Genomic DNA, 26612 nt, shown 5'->3' with positions numbered 1-26612 from the left:
CATGTGACCCTGAGGAAGTGTACATCAAACATTGACAATAGGCTTAATTTTTGTTGAGAAGTTTCTAAAGCATATTTCTCACGGTTAGTTCTATAGTTTAGCTTCTTGACATAAATTCTGCATTTGGTCCTCAGTTTATTTTATTCTCTTGTTCTTAAATATGGGTACCTGGAGAAGGCTGGTGGTCTTATATTTAAAAGGACTCTGCATGACAAGTAATCAGAAGACAAGACTATAATTATTTTCTCTAAGAGCAATATTAATTGCTTTTCTCTCCCTCAAGTCAGGCTTACTATTAGAACAATGTTGCATTTTTTTTTTAACTTCTAGAAGCATTTAGTTTCCAGAAGAGAAAATACATAAAACAACATCCAATTTCTCTAGCATAATCAATCTAGGTAAGATTATATAACACATTTTCTTAAGACATTATTCTAAAATAACGAACCATGGAGTCATGTGTGTACCTGAAAGTTATGTTGGAAAGAGGAAAAATTGAGAGTGAGTGTTGAAGCTGAGAAGTGTGGTAGAAGTTCAGGGATACTGGGTTTGAATCAGATTTTATGATTTGAGACAAGCCAGTCGGTCTCCATGGGCCTACATGTTGGCTTCCTCATTCTGAACTCACAAGGTTTTGGTAAATAACCTAATGCTAATGAACATGAAGTACCTAGCATAGAGCCTGACATATAATAAGTACTCAGTGAGAGTTAATTTCCTCCTTTCTACCCTTGTTTTTACCTTATCTTATGAAAGTTTCTGAGTAAATTGATGCAAGCCCTCTATTATTTTCCCATGGTCATCTCAATAGCAAATATTGCCTTAATCACAGAGGATGATTTCTGGTCAAATTATCTTATTTTAATCACATGTTAATAATTGTTCCCTGGAAAACATTGAGGGCAAATGATATTTGTGCATATTCAAGGAACGAATGGCATTTAATAAACTTTCAATATATAGCATTTCTTTGCTTATCTCCATATTGAAGTAGAAGCTTTTTTTTTCCTATGAGGAACATGATCTACATTTTCAATAAATTATTTCCTAAACCTATTCTGGCATCCAATGTTCCTTTCCCTGATTATGATCACACATTTTACTAGAACGGTGAGCATATAGAGATGACAGGGTTAAAGTGGTACCTCCTGTGGCATTCCATGATCAGTCTCCTGAAATATGTGAAATTCATAATACTTTAATCAAGTTGACTATTACAGCCCTGACTATGAAAGAATTATATCAGCTCTGACTGCCAGAAAGCACATCTTGGTAGTCAGAGACTGGCTCTCCAGGCCCTCCTTGTTAGCCCCTCCTTATCTTTTTTTTTTTTTGAGAAGAACACCAAGAACTAAAACAAATTTTGGCCAAGAAATATAGGCAATATTTAAAATAGAATACATATCTTAAGTGATCAAAATATATTAGATTAAAATAATTTCATGTACAACTTAGTCTTTAGAGATACAGAACATTTCAAAGAATGGCTTTGAGTTCAGCCATTAGGACTGAAAATATTTGGCAGTTTGAGGATGCCGTTGCCCATGGTGTGGCTTTGGCAAAAGTTAAGTTGAAATGAAAGTATAAATTTTGACAACTGGGCAACTTATTTCATTCAACATAACAGCACTATGATAATCTCATTGAATTGCCTAGATTCAAGAATCCTAATTAAATAAAATTATTAATTTAAAAACATACACATTTTTCATATAAAACAGAAATGTTCCTGTCCTCTCCGACCTAGACAGTTAAAGTTTTTATATGGATCACAACCTATTAAATTTCTATAATCAACTCCCAGGCATTTTACCTTAGAATGGACTCTAAATGTCATCTATATCTTATTTGAAGATTCTATAGGAGTGTTTGCATTAGAAGAAGTTGAGTTCTAGTCATAATTATCTATAGTTGGTTAGTTGCAGCTTAATCAAAAAAAGAATTATGCCATACTTTTATGAGGGTTTATTAATCCTATGTCAAACTTTGCTTATATAGATAGAAACTACATTTGAACCAAGCTTTAAAATCTCATATGAATTAAAGCTTATTATTAATGTCTATGCAAGCCACACACCATAATTTTGCCAGTATTAGAATGAATGAGTCATTTGCAAGTCATTTGAAGGATAATTATAATTTCAAGTATATAAAACAGGTTTTTGACCTAGGCTTGAGTCCTTTAATTTATATTCATATAAATGAGGAAACTTATTATGAATATATGAAAAAGTATGATTTGCAGGAAGAAAAAACTGGATTCATATGCGACTTTTATTATTTACCAGTAGTGTGTCCCTGGACAGTAATTTTATGCTGCCTTCATCATCTGTATATTTGTCAGACTTGGCAATTACTATGTGCCAGAAAATCGGATAGGAACCAAAGATATAAAATTAAGATGACACAATCACGGTCCTAAAGAAGGTAACTGTTTAGTGGGGGGCAGAAAACCATGTAAAGAGATAATTATGGGTTAGTGAAGTAATAGATATGTACATGGTATAATGGGAGCCTGGAAATGATTTCTCTTCCAGTTGAGGGTCGGAGAGCATTTCAAGCAGAAGAGAAAGCATAAACAATGCAAGTCAAGAAGAGGCACTCACAACTGTTGGTGGAAACGAAAGTCATTTACAGACATTTTGGAAAACACTATGGGCATATCTATTAAACTTATATATTCATATAACATTTAATTCATCAAATTTACCTTTAGAAATTAACAATAAAATGTTTGCATGTATGTGCAAAGCAATATTCATAGAGAAGTTCACTTATCTGATTCCTTTCCACATTATCCTTTCAAAAATAATTGTTCCAGGAAAAATCCCTCTCATTCAGTGATGAATAATAATTAAGAAATTAGTATGAGACCTGTAAAAAAGTAATATAAGAAATACAGAACATAAATAATAAACAAAACTCAGATAATAAATCAACATCTGAAAGATCAAACTGTGAAGCTGATAAAAATTATGAACAACTTTTCATGTTATGAGATTAAAAAGAAAGGATTCTTTATAATGGATATATTGCTTCCAGGCAATGAGCTCAAAGAGAAGATGCAAGTACTCAAGAAGAAAATTATAGGAAAACAGAGAAAAAAGTGTTAAGGATTTAATAAATATTTACATAATGTTTATTATGTGACAGTCACTATCTTAAACACTTTACAATTGTCATCTGATTTAATCCTTGTAATAACTCTATAATGCAAATACCACTATTGTTCCCATTTTACAGATACGAATTCTGGGATATATAGAGAGATTAAATAAGCTGCTGACGTTCACACAACAAAGCTATGTAGTGGGGATTTGTACACCAGCAGTACAGTGACGGAGTCCATGACTTTTAGCTTCATACTGTGCTGCCTCTAAGAAGGAAAAATGATCTGACAGTATATGGGGTAGTGGGGGAATATAAGAGAAAAAAATCACAGAAATGAATGTATAGAAAAGAAGAATAGATGCTCCCCAGGCCACTGAGGAACAAGGAACACAGGCTTGAGAATATTAACAATGAAATTAGAAATAAGTGTCATATCAAAGATTAGGGAGAAAATGGTTTATGAAGAAGAAGAAGAAGAAAAAAAATGACCTAACATAACCATAATTGGTGTATCTAAAGAAGAGGAAAAAAACAGGCAACAGAGTGATTTTCAAATATATAATTCAGGATTACTTTGTTAAAATATTTGCACATTAATTTGTAGAAAGGGAAAAACATGTCCTAGAAAAAAATGCAGATCAGCCAGCAGTAAAGTATGGTATGGTAGAATTATTGGACTTGCAAGATAAGAAAAGAATCCTGTAGGAGAACCAGGATAAACATAAACAAGCAAACAAAAATCAACTTCAGTATTTTAATGAAGGTGCTAGCAAGTGAAGTAGGAAAAAAAATAGTATAAGAATTTGAAAGAAAAATATTCTCAATATTGTAGGGTCAATAGTTCTGTATAATTTTAAAAACAAAATAAAACACACAAAAGACCCTATTGATTATAAATTTTAAAAATTTCTCTTGAAACTCTTACAAAAAGGAAAATAAACCCAAACTGCAGCCTACCAAGACTTTAAAAATAATCAAAATACTGGTTATCAGAATCTATTATCAGGAATGTAGTATTTGATAAAAGTGGCATTTTAAATCAATGGGAAAGGAATAAACCATTCATTAATGGTGTTGGAAAACCTCTCTAGCAACATGGAAAAATAAATTTGAACTTTTCTTACCTTACTTCTTACACCAAAAATTTCCAAATTTATGCATTAAAATCAAACTTTCAAGAAGACAGCATGAGGGAATTTGATCATATGATTTAGAAGTATGAGAAACTATATATGTCATAAAATATTTGCATTATAATGACAGAAAAAAAGACAATTATTTAACATAAAACCTAATGCTCCTGAAAATGATGAAAATATCCAACAACCAATAGAAAAATAGACAAAATATATAAGCAGAAAATTTTAAGAAAATACACAAAAATGATTTTGTTTATAAAATAAAAATGATTTATAAACCAAAGAAAATATGTTGAATCTCATCCATAATTGACACATGTCAACAAAAATATCCAATGTAATTTTTTTTAACATCTTTATTGGAGTATAATTGCTTTACAATAGTGTGTTAGTTTCTGCTGTATAACACAGTGAATCAGCTATACATATACATCTATCCCCATATCTCCTCCCTCTTACATCTCCCTCCCACCCTCCCTATCCCACCCCTCACCCCTCTAGGTGGTCACAAAGCACCAAGCTGATCTCCCTGTGCTATGTGGCTGCTTCCCACTAGCTATCTGCTTTACATTTGGTAGTATATATAAGTCCATGCCACTCTCTCACTTCGTCCCAGCTTACCCTTCCGCCTCCCCGTGTCCTCAAGTCCATTCTCTACATCTGTGTCTTTATTCCTGTCTTGCCCCTATGGTCTTCAGAACCTTTTTTTTTTTTTTAGATTCCATATATATGTGTTTTAGCATACGGTATTTATTTTTCTCTTTCTGACTTACTTCACTCTGTATGACAGACTCTAGGTCCATCCACCTCACTACAAATAACTCAATTTCGTTTCTTTTTATGGCTGAGTAATATTCCATTGTATATATTGCCACATCTTCTTTATCCATTCATCTGGTGATGGACACTTTAGGTTGCTTCCATGTCCTGGCTATTGTAAATAGAGCTGCAATGAACATTGTGGTACATGACTCTTTTTGAATTATAGTTTTCTCAGGGTATATGCCCAGTAGTGGGATTGCTGGGTTGTATGGTAGTTCTATTTTTGGTTTTTAAGGAACCTCCATACTGTTCTCCATAGTGGCTGTATGAATTTACATTCCCACCAACAGTGCAAGAGGGTTCCCTTTTCTCCACACCCTCTCCAGCATTTATTGTTTGTAGATTTTTTGATAATGGCTAAGGAATCCAAATCGGAAAAGAAGAAGTAAAGCTGTCACTGTTTGCAGATGACATGATACTATACATAGAGAATCCTAAAGATGGTACCAGAAAACTACTAGAGCTAATCAATGAATTTGGTAAAGTAGCAGGATACAAAATTAATGCACAGAAATCTCTTGCATTCCTATACACTAACGATGAAAAATCTGAAAGAGAAATTAAGGAAACACTCCCATTTACGACTGCAACAAAAAGAATAAAATACCTAGGAATAAACCTACCTAAGGAGACAAAAGACCTATATGCAGAAAACTATAAGACACTGATGAAAGAAATTAAAGATGATACAATGTAATTTCTGATGCTCAGATTGACACAGTTTACTTGATAATATTCTATGGTGTGTGTTGGCAAGTGTATCCTCACACATTGTTGGTGGGAGTGTATTTAGTATAGTTTTGGAAACAAATCTGTCTACATCTATTAAAATTTTAATGATATGCCTACCCTTTCATCCATAAACTCTGCTTATAATAATTTATCCTACAGATCTATTCACACTTCTGCTTAAAGATGCATGTTTAAGGAAGAATCCTTATGACAACATTGTTTGTAGTGGTAAATGATCAAAACTAGTTAAGTGCAAATCAATGAAGGATGGCTACATGTTGTGGTGTGTACAGTGGAACGTTATGCATCTGTTAGAAAGAGTTAATTAGATCTCTATGGGCTGGGTTGTTGATATGAATAGGTGTTGGGAGACAATTCTCCATGGTCTCTTGTGTTACTGTCCTTTTTGTCAGCACAGGTACTGATTGCTTTCATTCAAGAATATCTTCTCATGGATGCTTGTACAGAGAGCCTTGGAAGATAGACCTGGTGTCTCCCTCTGGAGCAAAGGAAAGTTTGTTTATAGCCTAGTGTAATAAGAGAGTGTATCCTTCTGTGGCAGGTTCAGGCATGCTTACTCCCCAGTGTAAGAGTCAAGATGATCCCTATCCGGGAAGTTTCTCTCCCACAGTGCAACCCACCACATGTGCAGGAATCCCCTGCTCCTCCTGTGTTGTTCTGTGGGAACTGGGGTTTAGATAACTGACTCAAATTGAGATTTCAATTACTGCTACTGATGTGAGTAATAAAGTCCTTTGACTCTGACCCAAGAGTCTCATGCCTTCTTCCAGAATCCATGACACAGTGGCAGGCTAATTTGTTAGTTTCAAATAGAGGAAAATCAAATCTCAGCCCCCTTTCGCAGTTCTTGACAGAATCTCTCCAAGATATATTTTAGGTAGAAAAAATAAAATGAAGGGTAAGAACAAAGTACATTGCGAATTTTAAGAAAACTGATAAGGGAGTGTATGTGGCAGATTTACCTTTACATTATTTAACTTGGCTTGGATATTTGGATAAGCAAAGGAAATATTGCTTTTAATTCCTTTTAAAATTTTCTGTGACATTCCTCGTGAGCTTTCCTCCTAGTTTCCAACTGCTCACTGAATGCCAGTGGCAAAAAATAAAACAAAAGAAAACAATTAAACATGACTTAGTTCAAACCTGCTTAAAACTTAGTGTGATTCAGTAATGTAATGATGATCTTAGGTGTAATTAACTCTCTTCAGAATAAATATTCCAGTATTTTTTATTCCTCTTATTTTCCTTATAATGTGTAAGATGCACTGGGGAATATGATTTTACTGATGCTATGTGTTCCGGCATGATGAAAGAGGGCGAGGAGGTGGAGAAGGACAAGGGAGAGGGTGGGAGAAAGAGGGGAAGATGCCAAAGGATTGAGAAGCAGCTAATAAGATAAGGACTTAAGTGTTAATTGAATTAAGGAATAAAAAGCATATTAATTTTTATTAGAAAAATGTTAGTAGAATGGGTTGGAAATCGAATTGTAGATAAAAGGAGAGACTGGGAGTGAAAAACTACCTATTTGGAGCTTTGAGTAAGGAAGGGAGAATTGACTTGGAATAGAGACTAGAAATAGGGACGTGGGTACAATAGAGGGAGTGTTGATTACACTTTGTAAAGACCAGGAGACGCTTGTTCAATTTCATGGTATAAGAGGAAGGTGCTAACAATGGAGCTGAGGTTGAACTAGAGGAGAGAGAGGAAGCAGGGCCCCCAGAGAACCAGATGGCAAAGAAATCAAGGCTCCTTGAAAGGAATGGACCTCGACACAGCCTCTGGGGCTGGAGAAGAGGCAGAGTGGATGAGGGTTACGTAAGAGGAAGAAAGAACAGGAAGTTAGGGGATTTCATTCTTGTTCAAGGTTGTGGGTACCCAAGCTGAGTGGGCGACTTGAGAGCTTGGTTAGAAATTTGGAGGAATCATTTAAAGACATTAACCAAGAATTTCCTTTTCTGTAAGTGAGGATGGTCATACTGGTTTTCTACTTTTTCATGCCATTTTGATGACCAAATAAGATAATATGAATTAAAGTGATTTGCAACTGAGAAGTTTAATATATATTTGTTATTTTAGGCATTCTATTATAGTTTGGTAAAGCTATTTTCCAGGGTAAATATCTCTATACCAATGTAAAAAAGGAAGACAAGATACATTATCTAGAATGATTAAAATGGGATATTTTAAAATTGAATGGTAGGTTAGACTTTTCTATTATGAATTATGATAACTATAACCTTTCAGAATGGGGAATGACATAGCTCATGAGTCAAGAATAGGGAGGGGGTCCTGGGAGTCGGTAAGTTTTGAACTGTTTATATTTTCTTTCTTTTTTAAAAAAAATATTTATTTATTTATTTTGGCTGCGCCAGATCTTCAGTTGTGCCATGTGGGACCTTAGTTCCCTGACCGGGGATCGAACCCGGGCCCCCTGCATTGGGAGCATGGAGTCTTAACCGCTGGACCACCAGGGAAGTCCCTTGAACTGTTTATGTTTTCATGTGAAGATATTCCTTCTGTTTGGAGCAAAGGCTACCTTTGTTGTTATTTTCTTTTCCAGTTCTCCAAATACCTTGACTTTAAATGGTTTCAAAACCAATGAGTGCACTGGCTATTACAGCAACCTTTCCTTTCCTTCTGATACCCTGAACGCATGCCTTAGTAAAGTTTGCCCCTCCTCTTCCAATATATATGATTTCTAAAAGAGCTACTTGTCGAAGGAACTGTGTCTAGTGTTTTTTTCTTCCCGAAATGAGGTAGGGCTATCAGAACAGTGTGACAGAGTATTATATCCTAAAAAAGTATTGCTTGCCCTCTGGCTTTATTTCCAATTTAATTTTTCTGTCTACTGACCTAGATTTTAAATTTTTTAAAAGGGAACCAAAAGTGACACCTCGTTTAAAAATATTTTACCTTGTCCCCAAGTTCCTTTTTTCAATTTTCTAAATGACTTCATGAGCTCCTAAAAAGTTTTAAAAATGAATAGTAATGAACTGAATTCAGTCTCCATGCCAACTACTGATATATATTTTTTCTGGTGACTGATCTTTGTATTGTAGAAAATATCATGATTTAAAGTCCTTTTACCTGCTTACAAGAGAGCGGTTTCATTTTTTTCCAGTCAAGTGAACCAAACTGTCAGCAACTTTTATTCACTATCCACTTTATAATAGCTTAGAGCAGAGGTACCCTAGATAGTTACTGAATTAATAGAAAAGTCCTTGCAGTTAGAGGATTTACATTAAAGTTGACCGAACATGTAAATGTTTGTTAATTTTTGAACTGAGCGAGAAGGAAATTAAAAAACAGTTACCATCTGCTCCTTTTTAGTTGGATGAGGAGAAAAGAACCAAAGAATTGCTTGATCATAACCTTTGAAGACCATGAGGTGATCATAACCTTTGATTTAGCCATTGCACAGACTTCTTTAAGGAGCAATAAAAGAGTTCTTTTTGAAAAATAGATTTTTTTAAAAGGTAGTTTTATTAGAAGTCCAGGCTTTTGGTAAAGTCTACTTCTGGGCATACTTTGGAAGCTCTGTATAGGGGAGCCTTTCCACAGCCCATTGGAATTAATAATGCAACAGGGCTAATGGGAGAGGCGTGGCATTCTTTTCAGACAAAGAAAGTGGTTTTATTTTCTAGAAAACAGGGTTTGGGGAAAGGAGGAATACTAAGCAGAATGATTAGAAAGATAAGCCACAGAGAATCATTTTGCCCATTTCCCAGTGATTCCATAAGCCGTGTGTTTCATTATATGGGGGATTTCTGTTGAATTCTTTTCCTATTGACTTTTTTTTTTTTTTTTAACTTCAGATTATTTGCTGTGCACGTAATTCTTCCATTTTTTTAAATTAATTAATTAATTAATTTTTATTTTAGTTTTGGCTGTGTTGGGTCTTCGTTTCTGTGCGAGGGCTTTCTCTAGTTGTGGCAAGCGGGGGCACTCTTCATCGCGGTGCGCGGGCCTCTCACTATCATGGCCTCTCTTGTTGCGGAGCACAGGCTCCAGACACGCAGGCTCAGTAACTGTGGCTCACGGGCCCAGTTGCTCCGCGGTATGTGGGATCTTCCCAGACCAGGGCTCGAACCCGTGTCCCCTGCATTGGCAGGCAGACTCTCAACCACTGCGCCACCAGGGAAGCCCTCCTATTGACTTTTGACACAAGGTGACAAAGAGAAATATATACTTTTGTTTAGAGATTTTTGCCTTCTAATGTCACCTTTAGGACGGTCCTGGGTGTACAAGGTACCATTCAGATTTAGTTGTTTCTGCCAAGATGCAGGCAAACGTCAGCCTTTATTTATGGAGTCATCTATTAAGCATGTGGGTTAAAATGTGCTGACTATGCCAGTGGGTGGCAATTACTTCCTCAGACCTTCAGCTCAGAAATGTAAAATGATACACCTTCATTTTTCTATAATTCTTTAAAACCATACCTTGAGCTTCTGTATTAGTTTGTTAGGGCTGCAGTAACAAAGTACCACAGAGTGGATGGTTTGCATAACAGACATATTTTGTTTCCCAGTTCTGGGGCCTAGAACTCCCAAGATCAAGTTGTCAGCAGGGTTGGTTCCTCCTGACGGTCACGAGGGAGAACCTTTCTCATGACTCTCCCGAGCTTCTGGTGTTTTGTCCGCAATCTGTGGTGTTTTCTGGCTAGTAGAAACATCACGCTGATCTCTGTCTTCATCCCCACATGGCGTTCTCTGTGTGCAGATGTACCCTTTTTATAAGGACACTAGTCACAATAGATTAAGGACCCATCCTACTCCAGTATGACCTCATCTTAACTCATTACATCTGCAGTGACCTTACATTCTGAAGTATAAGGGTTAGGGCTTCAACATCTAAAATTGGTGGGGACACAGTTCAACTCATAACAGCTCCCATTCCACCTATGGTAAAAATGGTTTTTGGTTTGATTCTGAGTGTACTCAGTTTGGGGTTTTCCCTGGAGTACAGATGCTAAGGGTGATGGGGACATAGGGTCTTTGGGAGTAAACTGCTCACCGCCCACAGGGCCCTGCTGCTGTCTTCCTGTTCCAGATCATCTCTGGTTCTCTAGTTGCTGCAGGACAGTGGTGGCCTGTGTCAGGTACTTGCACCTTCACAGCCATTTCTGTTCTACTGAAGCTGTTCCAAGATGGTCCAGAGTCAAGTTACATCTCCCGGAATGGGCACAACCCTATCTCTCTGTGTCCTGTACTCGACGTCCCCTGGAGGGGGCAGGGGACAGTGCCTTTTCCTGGAGACCCAGGCCGTGCATAGCTCTTGCCTGCACCTTGCTTCCTGGCTTAGCCTGTATCCTTCTGAATAACAGTGTCCTCCCATTCAGATTGGCAACTACGTTCTACCAGCTCTTCACAGACCCTCAGCTTGTAAAGATTAACCCTACTGTCTCTTCCGTGCAGTGTTTTATGAATATGAGTCAGGGTGGTGGCACCTCCTGAGCGCTGCTGAAGTCCTAAAACACTCCTTTTAACATCATCCCTCGTAGGGGTATTGCTTCTAACGGATGTGTTTTTTTCTTTTTAAAATTTTTGCGTAAAATATGATCATAAAGTATAAAAAATAATTTAAAAGATCAATATTGTGTCTCCACCACCTAGCTTAAGAAATAGAATCTTTCTTATAAATTTGCAAATCAATTATCTCCAAACTCCTGATCACACTTCAAGAAATTGAATTTTTACCTGTATTTGTGTATTCATTGATAATTTATCTCGAGATGAGCACCGCATTTTGGAAACCACGCGCTCGTGTCAGGACCTTTGTTCTGAAGCTGAAAAAGAAAGATTGGCTTTTTTTTTTTTGCTGCTTTTTGTGCTTTTGCTGCATTGCCAAATGCATCCAATGCCAAAGGCTAGTATGAATGTGGGGGGAATTTTATGAAGCTTAAAAAAGTACACAGACACCTGGATACATACACACACATAAATATGTATGTATTTAAGTGTATATATACTTGTTAGCACATTGGTTAGCACACTAGAGTCTTAAACTTATTATTTGGGCACAGTTAATCATAGAATTAATTAATAGGTTTGCCTATTAGTTTTGTGAAATTTGGACCTCCCTCCTGGGAATATTTCTTATCTCTGTAACACATATGCATTCTTCGTATAGATCAGGAATTTTTCTGTGCAGTATTCGAGAGGAAGATACATGAATCAAACTTTGCACCTAATATCCATTTTTTATTCTGCAAAAGTACTTCTTCACTTAAGTTTAGGATTGGGATTATCATGACAGTTGTATTTGGGCTACCTGCTCTCCAAATACTTTCAGTAGAGATGTTAATAGCTGACATTTTATTGACAGGCAGTGTTTTGAATGCTTTATGGGCACTAACTCATTCCATACCCATGAGAACCCTGTGAGATAGCTGTTATTATTATCCCCATTTTACAGATGAGGAAGCAGAGATAATGAAAGGTGTTGAATTGTGTCCCCCAAAACATATGTTTAAGTCCTAACCCGTAGTACCTCGTAATGTGACCTTGTTAGGAAATAGGGCCATTGCAGGTGTAATTCGTTAAGATGAGGTCATGATAGATTACGGTGGCCCTATCCACCAATCAACATGACTACTGTCCTCATAAGTAGAGAAGAAGAGACACAGGCACAGGCGGGGAGAGGGCCATGTGATGGCAGAGGCAGAGGTTGGAGGGATGCAGCTGCAAGCCAAGGGACTCCAAGGATTGCCAGCCCCCACCAGAAACTAGGAAGAGATGAGGAAGTATTGTACACAGAATCTCTAAGTCCATGACCCAGCTGACACCTTTTTTTTTTTTCCCATGGAAAGGCATTTTATTTTAAATGTAGCAGTGTGTATATGTCAATCCCAAGCCAACACCTTGATCTGGGACTTCCAGCCTCCAGAATCGTGAAGACAGTAAGTTTCTATTGTTGGGAGTCACCCAGTTTGTGGTACTTTGTTACAAACCTAGGAAACTAATGAAAAGCCTGAGTATTTGCCCAAGCTTACCCAGCCAGCAAGTTCTGGCCGCGGGACTTGAACCTAGGCAGTCTGTCACAGGAGGGCATTACGCTGCCCCCTGGAGGACACAGAGCGTCACCATGTTGGCTGTGAGTCGTAAGGGCATGAACAGAGTTTGCTCTGTTGACAACCAGCACAGGTTGAGGTGAAGAAGGCTAACGTAACCAGATGGAGCATGTTATTAATATTTGTCAGAGATACACATACACAAAGTTCTTTTTTTAAAAAACATATTATTGGGCTTCCCTGGTGACGCAGTGGTTGAGAATCTGCCTGCCAATTCAGGGGACACGGGTTCGAGCCCTGGTCTGGGAAGATCCCACATGCCGTGGAGCAACTAGGCCCGTGTGCCACAATTCCTGAGCCTGCGCGTCTGGAGCCTGTGCTCCGCAACAAGAGAGGCCACGACAGTGAGAGGCCCGCACCCCGCGATGAAGAGTGGCCCCCACTTGCCACAACTAGAGAACGCCCTCGCACAGAAACGAAGACCCAACACAGCCAAAATTAAATAAATAAATAAATAAATAAATAAAATTACAAAAAAAAAAAAGAAGGAACGCTATCTTTTAAGGAGTTGTCTTGGTGCTGGGAGAATGTTGCTCTTAAAAAAAAACCATTTTTATTGATATTAGTATAGTATTTTTTAGAAATTTATTTATTTTTATTTATTATTTTTTGGCTGCGTTGGGTCTTCGTTGCTGCGCGCGGCCTTTCTCTAGCTGCGGCGAGCGGGGGCCACTCCTGTTTGCGGTGCGCGGGCTTCTCTTGTTGCGGAGCACGGGCTCTAGAGCGCACGGGCCTCAGTGGATGTGGCACGTGGGCTCAGTAGTTGTGGCACACGGGCTTAGTTGATCCGTGACATGTGGGATCTTCCCCGACCAGGGCTCGAACCCGTGTCCCCTGCATTGGCAGGCAGACTCCCAACCACTGCGCCACCAGGGAAGCCCAGCACATACACAAAGTTCTGAAAAAAAAATCTCGACATTGAGAGGGATGCTGAGAAATACCATCCAATCATCCAGTGCTCTTGGTAACCACATTAAAGACAAGGTTTAGAGTCTTGCCAAGTCTCATATATAAATATACATACACACATATATGTGTATTAATAAACACACGCATACACATACACGAACATACATATACACATATCTCCATTGACCAGATTCCTTGACACACATATTTATCTATAATGAGAAGGAGGTGATGGTGAACAGGGAGTTTCCTTTTGTTCTTAGTAAAACTGAGGAGATTTCAGTCATTTCTGGTCTCCTAGTCTGGTTACAATATTCTGAGTTTCTTAGATTCCAGTTCGATTAAGTTCATTTCCATCAGCTAAGAAATACTGTTGATGGATATTGTGTCTAAGGCTTGAGTGGCTTCTGTCATTTGGTGTATTTGAGATGAAGAGACACGCTTGAATAAAATACCCCAAGACAGGACAAAAGACCAAGACAGAAACCAAAGGAAGTGAGGGCTCCTTTTATTTTTCTTTCACAGAAGAAAGTGAAGGAATCTCTGTAAAGATTTCTGATGAATAAACTCGTAGAACCGGGAGCTGGTGGAATGGAGGACTGAAAGATTCCATCGTCTGGTCCAATAGTCTTTCCTCTCTCTCTTTTCCTTCTCAGGACATCTGAGGAATATAGCACATGCTCTAATTATGGGGCAGGGTAGGGAACACCAGCTTCTCGAGAAATGTGGATGAAACAGCAGAGAAGACAGTTCTAATAATTCCCCCTTAAAGACACATACTCTGCAACCCTCGAGAAATACTGAGTTTATGTACATGTTTAACTTACCAGACCAAAAAAAAAATTGAGTCCAGAAAGTTTGAGGATTAACTCACCTGTTGAAGGTCACAAGACCAACTATGGCAGAATCTATATGAACACCTAGGTTTCCTGAATTTCCAAGCTAGTGCTTGTGTCTGAGTGTGTTTGTATAATTCTTGCCTGAATATGATATTATAGGTTTGACTTTATGAAATTTGCCACCTAAGATTCAGCTAAAACACTCTGTCTTGCTTTGCTATAATTTATATTTTATGTTTTATAATTTATAATTGTCTCAGGTTACCAGAATTCTAATGTTAAATCCCCCAATTTTAGCAGTATTCAACCCAAACCCACTTTAAAAATAAACGTATCAGGATAATCTGTGGTATTTTAATGGGTACTTTGAATAACAAGCAGGATTTTGTTTCAGGATTGTTTTCAGTAGCAAACAAGATTTGGTAACAATATCCACCGCTACCAGCCTGATTTAATATGTTGAATGCCCCATTTGAAGGAACCACCTTGGTTTGTTGTAAGAAAAAGAAAATGATTGAGGCTATAGTACGGAATTTTCAAGATGAAAGGAATCTTGGGGTCATTCAGTCCAATTTCTTAATTTTGCAGATCAGCACCCTGAGGTCTAGAGAAATTAGATAACTAGATTCCTGAATTCTTCTATCTGCCAGCTGTAGCATTATTTAATTTTAAATAGTGAAATCTGATAATTTTACTGTTAGAATTCTTTCAACATGTATTGAGTAATCCAGTTCTGAGCATGTGAGCTACACAAGGAAGCAGTGTCGTCAAGCCACTAATCCGTAGATTTTACTGGTACCACTTTTCCTAGACCGAGAGGGTGCTCTCACGTTTACTGCACTGCAACTAAACGGGTAATGTTGGCTGTAATAGGAAAAACACAGCTTTTCAGCTAATAAACTGACCTTGAGCGAGCTAATTACACTTTGCTCCTCCTACTTGTAAAACGGGGAAACAAAGATCTGTCTCGCTGGCTCCTCATGGCAAACAGACTAGCCTGTATAAAGTACTTACCACTCTACCTGGAAACCAGTAATTGTTCGTTTTCCTTTCCTCTCTTCTCTTCCATTTTCCTGATCAGGGTTGCTTGGTGGATTAGTGTCCAAGTAGGACTAGAGCCCAGATCTTTCCATTTCTGGGGCAAAACTCCCTTCTACACGGAATTCTTCCATCATTCATATAGTAATGTCCTCAGAAATGGGACACAGAAATATCTAAGAAGTCAGTTTTTAATTAGCCTGAGAAGCAAAATAGGGACTTGTACCTCTGTCTTGAAAATGGTCAAGTTTCTATTGCAAACCATGAAGTAATTGTAAAGTTAGCTAAGGGATCCTTGTCTTAGAATTTTAGATGTGGCACTGTTCTTTAGTTTCTTATACCTAGAGAGGCTGGGAGATCTATAGTGGCTCAGAAAGAACAGGAGAAAAATTGAGTGTGTCTGTTATTAAATGAGCTTGTTTGAATCCACTGGACAATAAGACAATTCAGGTCTTGGGAGTTTACGTATTTGACCAAATCAAATAGATTTGCAGGGCCAACTGAGTGCTCAATTTAAAATATCTATTTCAAGGTTACCATGTGGCTCTAGCAGTGGAATACCTAGCTTATCTGACATCCAGAGAGAATCATTTTTTAACATCATCCTCCTCTAGATAATAAAATTGTTGTCAGTAGTAATCATGGAATAATAATTATACATCAAGATTTGTTTCTAGCTTTATTAAGATACAATTCACATACAGCGTTGTGTAAGCTTAAGGTGTACAGCATAATAACTTACATATATTCCAGAATAATAACCACAATAACTTTAGTTAACCTCTGTCATCTCATATAGATACAAAAAAAAAAGAAGATAAAGTTTTTTTCTCCTTGTGATGAGAACTCTTAGGGTTTACGCTCTTAACTTTGGAATATACTATACAGTATATTTGTATGTATATTAACTATAGTCATTGTGTTGTACATGACATACCTAGTACTTATTTATTGTATAACTGCAAGTTTGTACCTTTTGACCACCTTCATCCAATTCCCCTCCTCCTATTCCCGCCTCTGTTAACTACAAATCTGATCTCTTTTTCTATGAGTTTGGTTTTTATGCTTGTTTGTTCGGTTGGCTGGCTATTTTTAGATTCCATATATAAGTGAAATCATACAGTATTTGTCTTTCTCCATCTGACTTATTTCACTTAGCATAATGCCCTCAAGATTCATTCATGTGTCCCAAGTGGCAGGATTTCCTTCTTTCTTATGGCTGAATAGTATTCCATTATATATATATGCTATATATACTATATATATATATATAAAATATATATACACATATATATATTTATATGCTATAGCTTCTTTATCCATTTATCCTATACCTATGCCTACCTATGTCTACATTTATCTATTATCTATCTATCTATCTACCTTTTTAAGACTTCAAAAAGACTTGAAGCCAAAAACATATAGCTAATCCAATAGGCACGTTAATTTTGGCAGTTTATTTCCATCCAAAATATCAGTAGACTTGGAGGAGAGTTAAGTGCCGTCCCCTTCAGCTTTTTTTTGTTTGTTCATTTGGCAAAGAAAGGTACTATTACTTTTCATTGGTATATGCAAATGGCTAATTGATTTTTAAAAGTTCTTCAATACTGGTAAAGTATTTCCAATTGGAAACAGTTTGTTTTAATTTTTTAAAAAAAGCATCAACTTCTCCTCCACTGTGCACTAGTGTATCTTATCATCACTCTGAGTGGAATAGATTAGTGCCTTTGCATTACCCAGGTACAAGGGATCACGAAATAGTGGTGGCAGTGCTGCAGTTGCATTGTTTATTTAAGAATCACAAACCCCATTTTATTCTGTCTCTGTTGGAATGTCCTTCCTTGATCAGTGGTGATCAAGGCTTTAGCTCACCTGGGAAGCACTGGAGACAGCCGACCAGGCCTCCATATTCTTACCCAAAAAGGAGACTAAACTACTGGATTTTACCCTCCACCGTGACTTGTCTTCCCTTTCCAGCGACTGGCGACACTACTCACAGCCCTGGGAGCAATGTGAATAGCCTTTGGCTTTTTCATCCTTATTACTTTGTGGGGGGTTGTTTTGGCATTTCTCTCACATTCTTGTTTTGTGTGTTTGTTTTCTCTTGACTCCTTGAGAACATATTTGAAGGGCAACAGATTTATTCTCAAGGATGTTGGATGGTTTGTTTTAAGACGGTATTTTGTAGTTGTGGAAACAGAGCTATCTGGAGAAGAGCCAGAACTGGAATGGTCTAGACAGCCGGGAATGGTGAATATCCTGCTGGTTAGGACTTCATATTGCCCTGGGCAAGGGCCACCCTTCGACCTGGACAATAGGAGGGGTTCGGCTCTGGACCTCCTCTGCCATCCTTTCCCAAGGCGGAGTGGGGTGGGATGCCTGAGAGGCCAAGGGGACATCGCCTCCTGGAGCCCTGGGCCCTGCCACCTCTGCTCCCCTAGGCTGAGGTGCCTGGGACCCAGGACCTTTTACCCCGAAGGTCCCCAAATCTCTTCCAGAGCTTGCTGTGGCTTTCCCCCCAGTCAGTGGCAGTGCAGATGTCCTGAGGCTGGGCTGGTGGTCAGGAAGCAGCTACCGCAGGAGGAGCAGGGGAGGGGAGGGGCTGGCAGAGCTGTGGAAGCACATGTGGACCTGGGCCGGGCTGTCTGGGAATTCTCAGGCCCTCCCTGTGTAGGATAGAAACAGGGAGGAGGGGGCTTGCTGCCTGCTCTAGCCGATTTATTTGCATATCTAAGAGAGAAAAATGATCCCATCTTATACATGTCTATACAGCAGGAAAGAGGATAATCAGGACCTACTGTTTGCAACTGTTGAGGTTTAAATTGTGTGCCCCTAAGAGATGGGTGAAATCCCACCACCAGGTGCTTGTGAATGTGACATTTGGGAAGAGAGTCTTTGAAGGTGTAATTAAGATGAGCCTCTACTGGAGTAGGATGGGCACCAGTGACTGGGGTACTCATAAGGAGAAAGATGTGAAGACACAGACACACAGAGAAAAAAGCCCCGTGAAGACAGAAGCAGAGCCTGGAAAGCTTTCACAGCTAAGGAGCACCAAAATCGCAGCCAACCATCCGTAGGTAGGAGAGAGGCACGGAAGAATTTCTTGCTCAGATGCCCCGGGAGGAATGGATCTGCAGACACCTTGATTTCAGGTTTTGGGGCTCCAGAGCCGGGAGAGAGAAAATTTCTGTTGTTTTAAGCCATTCAGTTTATGGTACTTCGGATGGTAGCCGTAGCAAACTAATACACAGTGGATAAATTATTTTGCAAAACGGGATGTTTGCCGAAGCCATGTTATTGACACTGTAATGGAGATTACCTTGCTTCGATAATACAGCAACCTCATTCCCTGAGGTTGGCCAAAGGTCTTATTAACCTTGGATAAAGAGTAGAAATAGAAGATTATTTTCTTTCTAAAAAAAAATTAGACATTTATCTCCAAATAAGGTTGTACAGACTATTACTCGGTAATTCTTGACAGTAAAAAAAAAAATCGATTCTCATTTACTTTCCTAAATGGAGGAAAGTGAATCAAGAAGGCCCTGCTGGGCATGAAGATTAGAAAGAACATAAAGGTAGAGGACCCTGTCCTACACTGTCTGTCATCTTTGCCTCCAATCAGATGCTACAGGAAAAGCTGAAAACACATTACCTGACACAGTGTGTGCCCAAGATATTAGTATTAGTTGTAAGGAAAAAGGGCCCCCTAATCAAAAAAATTGTATATTCTACGTAAAGTTAAATAGCTTTTTCATGAAAGGACCTCTGATGGGCTTCAGTGTGCTGATATATATCATAGCACGCTAAGAGAAGAATAATATAGCATGTCTCTTTCCATGTTTATTTTATCATAGAACCTTTTATGGAAGAAGTTTCTGAAACTGGACCTCCATGGACTAACTTTGGGTTGTAAGCACCTAAAATATTGCTTCTACTGATGCTTCATTGGGTCAGTGTGGGATGAATGAGTCTTTTCCTATCATCTGTACATTTTCCTTATTTTTCCAAATCTCCCTCCCTTTCAAAAATCTGTAACCTTTGACCCACAAACCATTACCCACCTCTGTCATATATACCTTAGTTTGGAGTTCAAGATGTTCTATCCAATATAAAAGAAGCATTGAGTATTCTTTTATTCTAGATACTTCATTTTCTTCTAAAGCATTTTTATTTTCTTTGCAGTTGATATGGAGCTTTTTTATTGGGATGAACCATAACTGACATTTAACTTATAAAAGTGGCTACTTCATGTGGTTTAACCTAATACACTAATATTATTAAAGAATCGTTACAGTTACCGAGATATTTAATTCACCAAAAGAGGCTCAGCCACTTCAAGAATTTGGCTTAATACTTTTATAAATAGACTGGAGGGTTGGCAGGAGAGATCACTTATGCTTGTAAATGATACCAAGTTGGCTGAGATTGACAATATCATGTAGGACCAGACAGGAATGCAAGATGATACAATCAATTTGACAGAATAATGTGCACTTGATAAAATGAATCGCAATTAAGGTGCAGGCAAGGTTTTGTTTGTAAAATAGAAAAATTAATTCGAAAAATGCAACAGGAATAGAAACACTTACCTGGACTGGGCCCAGGGGAGTTTTAAAGTCAGCCAATCACAGATCCAGGCTCTGCCAAGCATGCCCAAATGGCATGCCTCAGAGCCATTCATTCTGACCGACCATCTGGACTTCATCATGTGGATTTTGGCTGCCACCTCGAATGACTGTTGGCCCAAGATCAATGATTCCATTCCACTGTGGCTATGAATTTCAGGCATTAAGACATAGTACTGTTACCTTGAATAATACAAGAATATTCTCTCTGTAACCCATTCAAACTCTACTCACCTTCCAAGGCCCAGTTAAAAGTTAAGAAAGTCCAGAAAATCTTTCCCCTCTTATTTCTATAGGTTGTAGACTACATCCCTCAACTTAATATAAGGTCCAACAAACATTTCTGGCTGAAGATAACACAATTCTCTTTGCAGATTAGCCTCAACTTTTCAGTTTTGTAAGTTCCTTAAGGGCAAAGACCAAGGCTTGTGTTTTGTACTTCTTTCTAATATGTAGTCAATAAAACATTAGCAGGATTCTTCAAGCAGGACTTAATAAAATTAATAACCACAACAATAAAAACAGCAAAATGTTGATTTGAGAGCATGGAAGGTTGAGAAATTTTTGTGGCAGTAGATGAATATGACTCTTATCCTTTTGACTCTTGAACCAGATTACCCCATCAAGAAACAAAATATATACTTATTTTTCATGTCAATCTTATCCCAAGGTGGTATTTAATGTATCTATACAATTTTATTACATATCAAATTCAAATAAATATAAGGCCAATGTTTAGTTTAGTGGAATCTCATGTGTTATAAAATGCAGTTAAATGGAAATTGTTCTTACGGGGCTTTTGTGTCTTAAATATGCCGGTGCTAGGTGGACTCCTTTTAGTGCTAAATTTCTGATCATGTGGTTTTTCAGACCTCTGGTTTATTATTTATCCTCATGTCTCTATGAGTTAAGTGAATGTTTTTAGAATGATTTATCGAAGTTGATTATGAAAATAAAATCCACATACTTCATTATATGGTCTATAAATAGGATTACCCCTCAGTCACTGTCGTATACCTGTGTTTGAATTGATTATAGCTCGGTCCAGAACCAACATCACTGTTAAGATCCTTAGTTACAGTAATGGTTTCCTTTGGAAAAGAATTTGAGTCTAACGGAATGTTGTTAAATTCTCAGGCCACGGTGTGTGTGACTGTGGAAAGTGCAGATGTGATGGAGGATGGTCTGGGGACGCTTGCCAGTACCCAAAGACCTGTGACCTGACAAAGAAACAGAGCAACCAAATGTGCAAGAATTCTCAAGATATCATCTGCTCTAATGCAGGTAAGAATTCCATGCCCTGAGAATTGTTAAATGAAATAATCAAATGTGGGTTTTTAATGGAAATATGTAGGTGTTGAGAAATGTTGAACCTCCGAGTGAGACTGCTTTTGAGCATATTTTTTTGAAGTGAAATTCAGATAAATCAATTGGGAAAAATGTCCTCTTGCTGAGACTGGCAAGTCTGATGCTCTCCAGCTGTTCCAAATGCCTCCTTCAAGTAGGATAGTCACTGGAAACAACACCCTGACAACATTTTAGGTAAATTGTGAGCCGTGATTTTGAATGCTGGATTAATCCTTTTAAAAAGGATTTGTATAAACTTACTTAATTATCTTCTGTTACAGATCAAGGGTGCTTTGAATTTATACCTTGGCATCAAATAGAACCAAACTTTTCAAATCTAATGGGGGTTTCCGATGCCCTGGATGTGAAAACCATTGCAGAATATAGTGATAGCAAGAGTTTTGTTTGACTAAAATATTTTTATAGCTGATAGACGTCATTTAAAAATATTTCTTAGAAATTTACAGAGGAGCTGTTAAAGTTAATTACCAAAATCATATAAAACACAACAGCTGTGGTTTTGGATTCAATGGTATTCAGCCAGTGTTACTATAATTAAATACTCTTTTAACTGTTGGGCAGGTAGAACCTCAAAGTCAGTTTTTTCTCAACCCTGGTTGAACTTGAGAATGCTCCTGTCCTACACTGGAGGCTCTGATTTAATTGCTTTGGGGTCTGATATGGACTATAGTGGGTTTTTTTTCAAAGTTCTCTGGGTAGTTCTTACTGGGTAAGATCTACTGGGTAGATCCAGGGGTGTGAGCCTCTTGCCCTGCATGCTGAAGGCCAGGGTTTGACTACGTAAATGAGTATCTTCCCCTCTGAAGCTCACATTGTTGGTAGAGTCCTGCATTCAGAGCTGGGAGCTTTCCACAGGCTTTGATTGACAGGAATTGCTCTGTGTAGATTGAGTGCAGTAGGGTGTTTTGCTAATAGCAATCAGGTCTACTGCCAAGGCACGCTGTGAGTGGAGCAGCCGGGGACCGTGACGAAAGTGCTAACGGTCAGGTTACTCTCTGTGTTCACTGATACTCTCCTGGCTTCTCTCCAGCACTTCCTTTTTTCTTTTCCTCTCAGTAGAATCTCTCTACTTCCAGTTCATGACACTCACCCTCTAAACACACACACACACACACACACACACACACACACACACACACTCACCGTATAGCCTCTTTTGTTTTGAAAACTTCATGCTTTCCAAACTTCTTTCAGTAATAAGACTTGAAATCAATTTCAGTTTTGTTTCTTTGTACTCTATTTTCAGATTGATGGATGGATTAATTGATTGATTGATTGATTGGTTTTCAAATCCAGGGTTTTTTTTTCTTTTTAATAACACATTATAACCACATAGGGGTTAGTTTAGGAATCCGAAGATGTTTCAGTGTTAAGGAATCTAAATGCATGATTCACTACATCAACACATCTTAAAGGAGAAAATTTACAGAATTGTTTCAATAGATGATGGAACACATTGGATAAGATATAAAATATGTTTCTAAGATATCTCTACCTCTATTTTTTTAACATGGATACAATACTTTTATGTAATCTTACTGTCCATATTCCAATTGTGTCAATTGACCCAACAATGCCTTTTACATCATTGTGCCCACCTCTGTATAGGATCCAGTCTAGGGGCAGTGTTACGTCTGGCTGTCGTATCTCTTCGACGTCCTTTAATGTGTCTTTAGACAACTTCCACAGGCAGCACAATCTTTTTTTCTCTCTCTTACTCTCCTCTCAGTTTCTAAGCCTTTCAAGTTTACTTTGGGGATCTTGCTGTCACATAGCTTTCTTTTAATGCCTACTTCTACCAGCCTAGTTCAGGACCACTGCCCCCAAACTGCATTAGTCTCTGAGTTCTCTATACTAATCTTTCCCCCTCATATCGCAGTGTGATTTGCAGGAAGCAGCTTGGAACAGAAGGGGAAGAGGAGGTATATGGAATGGGCAGAAGACTGAAGGGCAGGGGGAGATGGAGGTGGAGCTGGGCACTAAAGGAGTTCCAGAAGTTGACTCCGTAGGGGCGCAGAATGGCAAGGCACAGTCTGCAGAGCAAAGCAAGGCTCCAGCACCATTGCATCAGGAGTATAGGCTGGTGTTCAAGACAGGGAGTCATCCTAGAAAGAGACAGCTATATTAGGCAGAATGAAAAGTCAGAGCTAAAATAATCTAGCATAAAACAGAAGACCAATCCTAGAGACTGAGTTACCTGGCAACCAAGAGAGAGGTGCAGGATGACACAGCACGAGCACGCGAGTCTGGCACTTGTGCCTGGGCTTCCATATGCCGTATCTTGGAGCCTCAGTTGTGAATTCTACTTGATGAGTAAGACAGGAAGTCTCTGAACTGTTGTAAACTTCCTGCATCACCCAGGAATGGTTCAGATGTGTGGACTGGAGTGAGCCAGCCTGTGGGGGACGTCAGTGAGAAGTTGTAGAATTCAGAGGCAGAGGCTGTTCCTTCCCATCTTTCCTGAAAACAATGACTGCATACGTAGCCCTAACTATGTTACACCTCTCTCCCTACCCATGAAGGGCTCCTGGTATTCCAACAGATAAATTCTAAAATTCTTGACCAATATTCTTGATCCTACACTGTCTGCCTTTAGCCTACCCTTTTTTCCAAACTCAAGCCAGACTCTTCACTGTTAAATTCTCCATCCTTATTCCTTAGCCCAGGCTCTTTCTTCAACATCACAAGTTTTTTCTCCATCTCCACTTGTTGAAATTCTATCTATACATCAAGTGCCAACTCAAGAGCTTACTCCCCTACTGTGCCTTTCCTCCTTCACAGAGCCAGACTGAGGTTTATACTATCTTTATAGCATTTGTCACAAATCTGTTGCAAATGCCTTTGCATCATCTGGTTTCATATAGATATATGTATATGTAAAAATTATCAATCACCTAGCTCTTTCTTCTTGGTCTATGATTTACTTAGTTTTAATTTTATCCATCTTATTATCTTCTATAGCACTTATGACTTCACCAATAATATAATAAGCAATGAGAAAATTTAATGAATGGATACGTGGATGGTTGAAAGACAGCATAAATAAATGTGAAAATGAAAAAGAAGGGTGATAATTAGAGAACAGAATGAGATGAGGCAATACCATGAATTGTAGCGTTAGATTGGAAACGAACTTTTATAAATTAAAATAGTTTTCAGGGAAAAAAAGCAAGAAAACGAAGTTTAATAGAAGTAAAATTCACACAAGTATTCTCAAGGAAGAAAAATAACAAGCTCAAATTCTGCAGAATCACCATTTATATGTGACTGTGAGAGAAAGAACCCTTACAGAGAATAGCAAATCACAAGTGACCTGTGTAACAGAATCATGCAGAGAGTGTGAAACCAGGAAGTGGTGGGATCCATAAATATAAAATGTGTCTGGAGAAAATATTTGGGAATATATATGGCTAATATACTCGATGTCTTAATGGGAGAAGACAAAGAACCTGACATTTTCTGAAAGTCTACAGTGTGCTAGACACAGTAGCATTTTTAGATAGATGACTGGGTGATATATTTATCACTTGATCCACACAGCAGCTCTATGAAGAAGACGTTATTTGCAGATAAGGAATTTGAGAGTTAGAGATAAAAGTAATGACCTCAAAAATGTATAGCTGGTGGGGATTAAGACCTGGATATGGCTGCAAATCTACCTTAGTCCTAAATCTATGCTCTTTCTGGTACACCACATACAGAATTGCCAGTATCCAGTAGCTCAGTTCAAATATCCATAGTACCATCTTCGGTTCCTTCCCATCCTTTACCTCTCATACCCAGTCACCAAGTCATCTTTTCTTTCTCCTGAAAATATCACCACGTGTATTTGCTTTTTTTCTAAACTCACAGCCATGACCTGGGTCAGCCTCTATCTTCTTTCCTGCAGACTAATGAACTAACATTCCCTCATGTCCACTTGGCCTCATTTCAGTTCATTCTCCGTATGACAACCAGAGTACCAGGGTGGGAATGAACACCTGATCTCATGACTCCCTTGTTGAAACTATTTCAATGGCTTCTCATTTTTCTTCTTGATTCAAGTTGGAAATCTTTAATGTGACCTCTTAGACGTCCGTAAACTGCGTCTTTAATTGCCTTTTTCCTTTCATGACATTTTCCACTTTATTTTCTGCTATACGCCAGCTGTCTTTTTCTTTTTTCTCTTATCTCCTCTTTTACCTCAGAGCCTTTGCTGTTGTTTCTTGCTGGAAGTGGGCTTCTTCACCTTCTCAATTCGCTTAGCTATTATTTTTACTTGGCTTTCAGTTCTCAGTTTAAGAACCATTCCCCAGGGACTCTATCTTTGACACCGGGTCTCAGTTAAATCCCCTTACTATGTGTTTCTGCAACACTTTGCACTTCTCCCCTGATTTTATCACATTGTTTTTTACTCATATAAAACTTTAAGGGGAGGATTATGGCTGAATCAATCTCCTGTTGCATTTCCAGAGTCTAGGATGATACTGGTGAATGGCAAAGTCTCAATTACTCTATGGTGACTGCTGTGATGATCGATTAAAAATTTTTAAAAAAGCATTAAAAAGGAAGCTCCTCAAATGGACATTCTACTTCTCAATATCCTTTGGATGCTGTTTTATTGTCAGTGAAATCACTCTTGGGGTTGTAGTCAAATCCTCAAACTTGGCTGGATATGTTGTGTGTGGTAGACTAGATGACTCCAGTGCCTCTGTATCACCCTGAGCTGCCCTGAGGTTTTGGTGAGGTCCCAGGACTCTATGCAGAAGAAACCCACTCTGGTCCCATAATGACATGGGTATCAGTTTAACACTGTGGGTGAAATTATTAGGAACATCTAAGGTTTTCATTTATGCATTTGATAATGAATTCCACAAATATTCATTATATAAATAATATGTTCAAATATTGTGCAAAGCATTGAATAAATAACTGCTGAGGAAGATAAGCAAGGTTACTT

At 38.3% G+C, this 26612-nt stretch overlaps 1 protein-coding gene across 1 annotated transcript in view; it reads left to right on the top strand.

The window, feature by feature from the left end:
- Window positions 1-26612, top strand: part of ITGBL1 (integrin subunit beta like 1) — a 206003-nt gene that overhangs the window by 71686 nt on the left and 107705 nt on the right. The window contains exon 3 of the mRNA XM_082434660.1: window positions 21443-21589. Coding sequence (XP_082290786.1) covers window positions 21443-21589 — 147 coding nt within the window. The remainder of the gene's footprint in view (window positions 1-21442; window positions 21590-26612) is intronic.

Source organism: Balaenoptera physalus (genome assembly GCF_965194825.1).
Source record: "Balaenoptera physalus genome assembly, chromosome: 18".
Lineage (NCBI taxonomy): Eukaryota > Metazoa > Chordata > Mammalia > Artiodactyla > Balaenopteridae > Balaenoptera > Balaenoptera physalus.
This window is presented reverse-complemented; position numbering and strand designations above follow the sequence as displayed.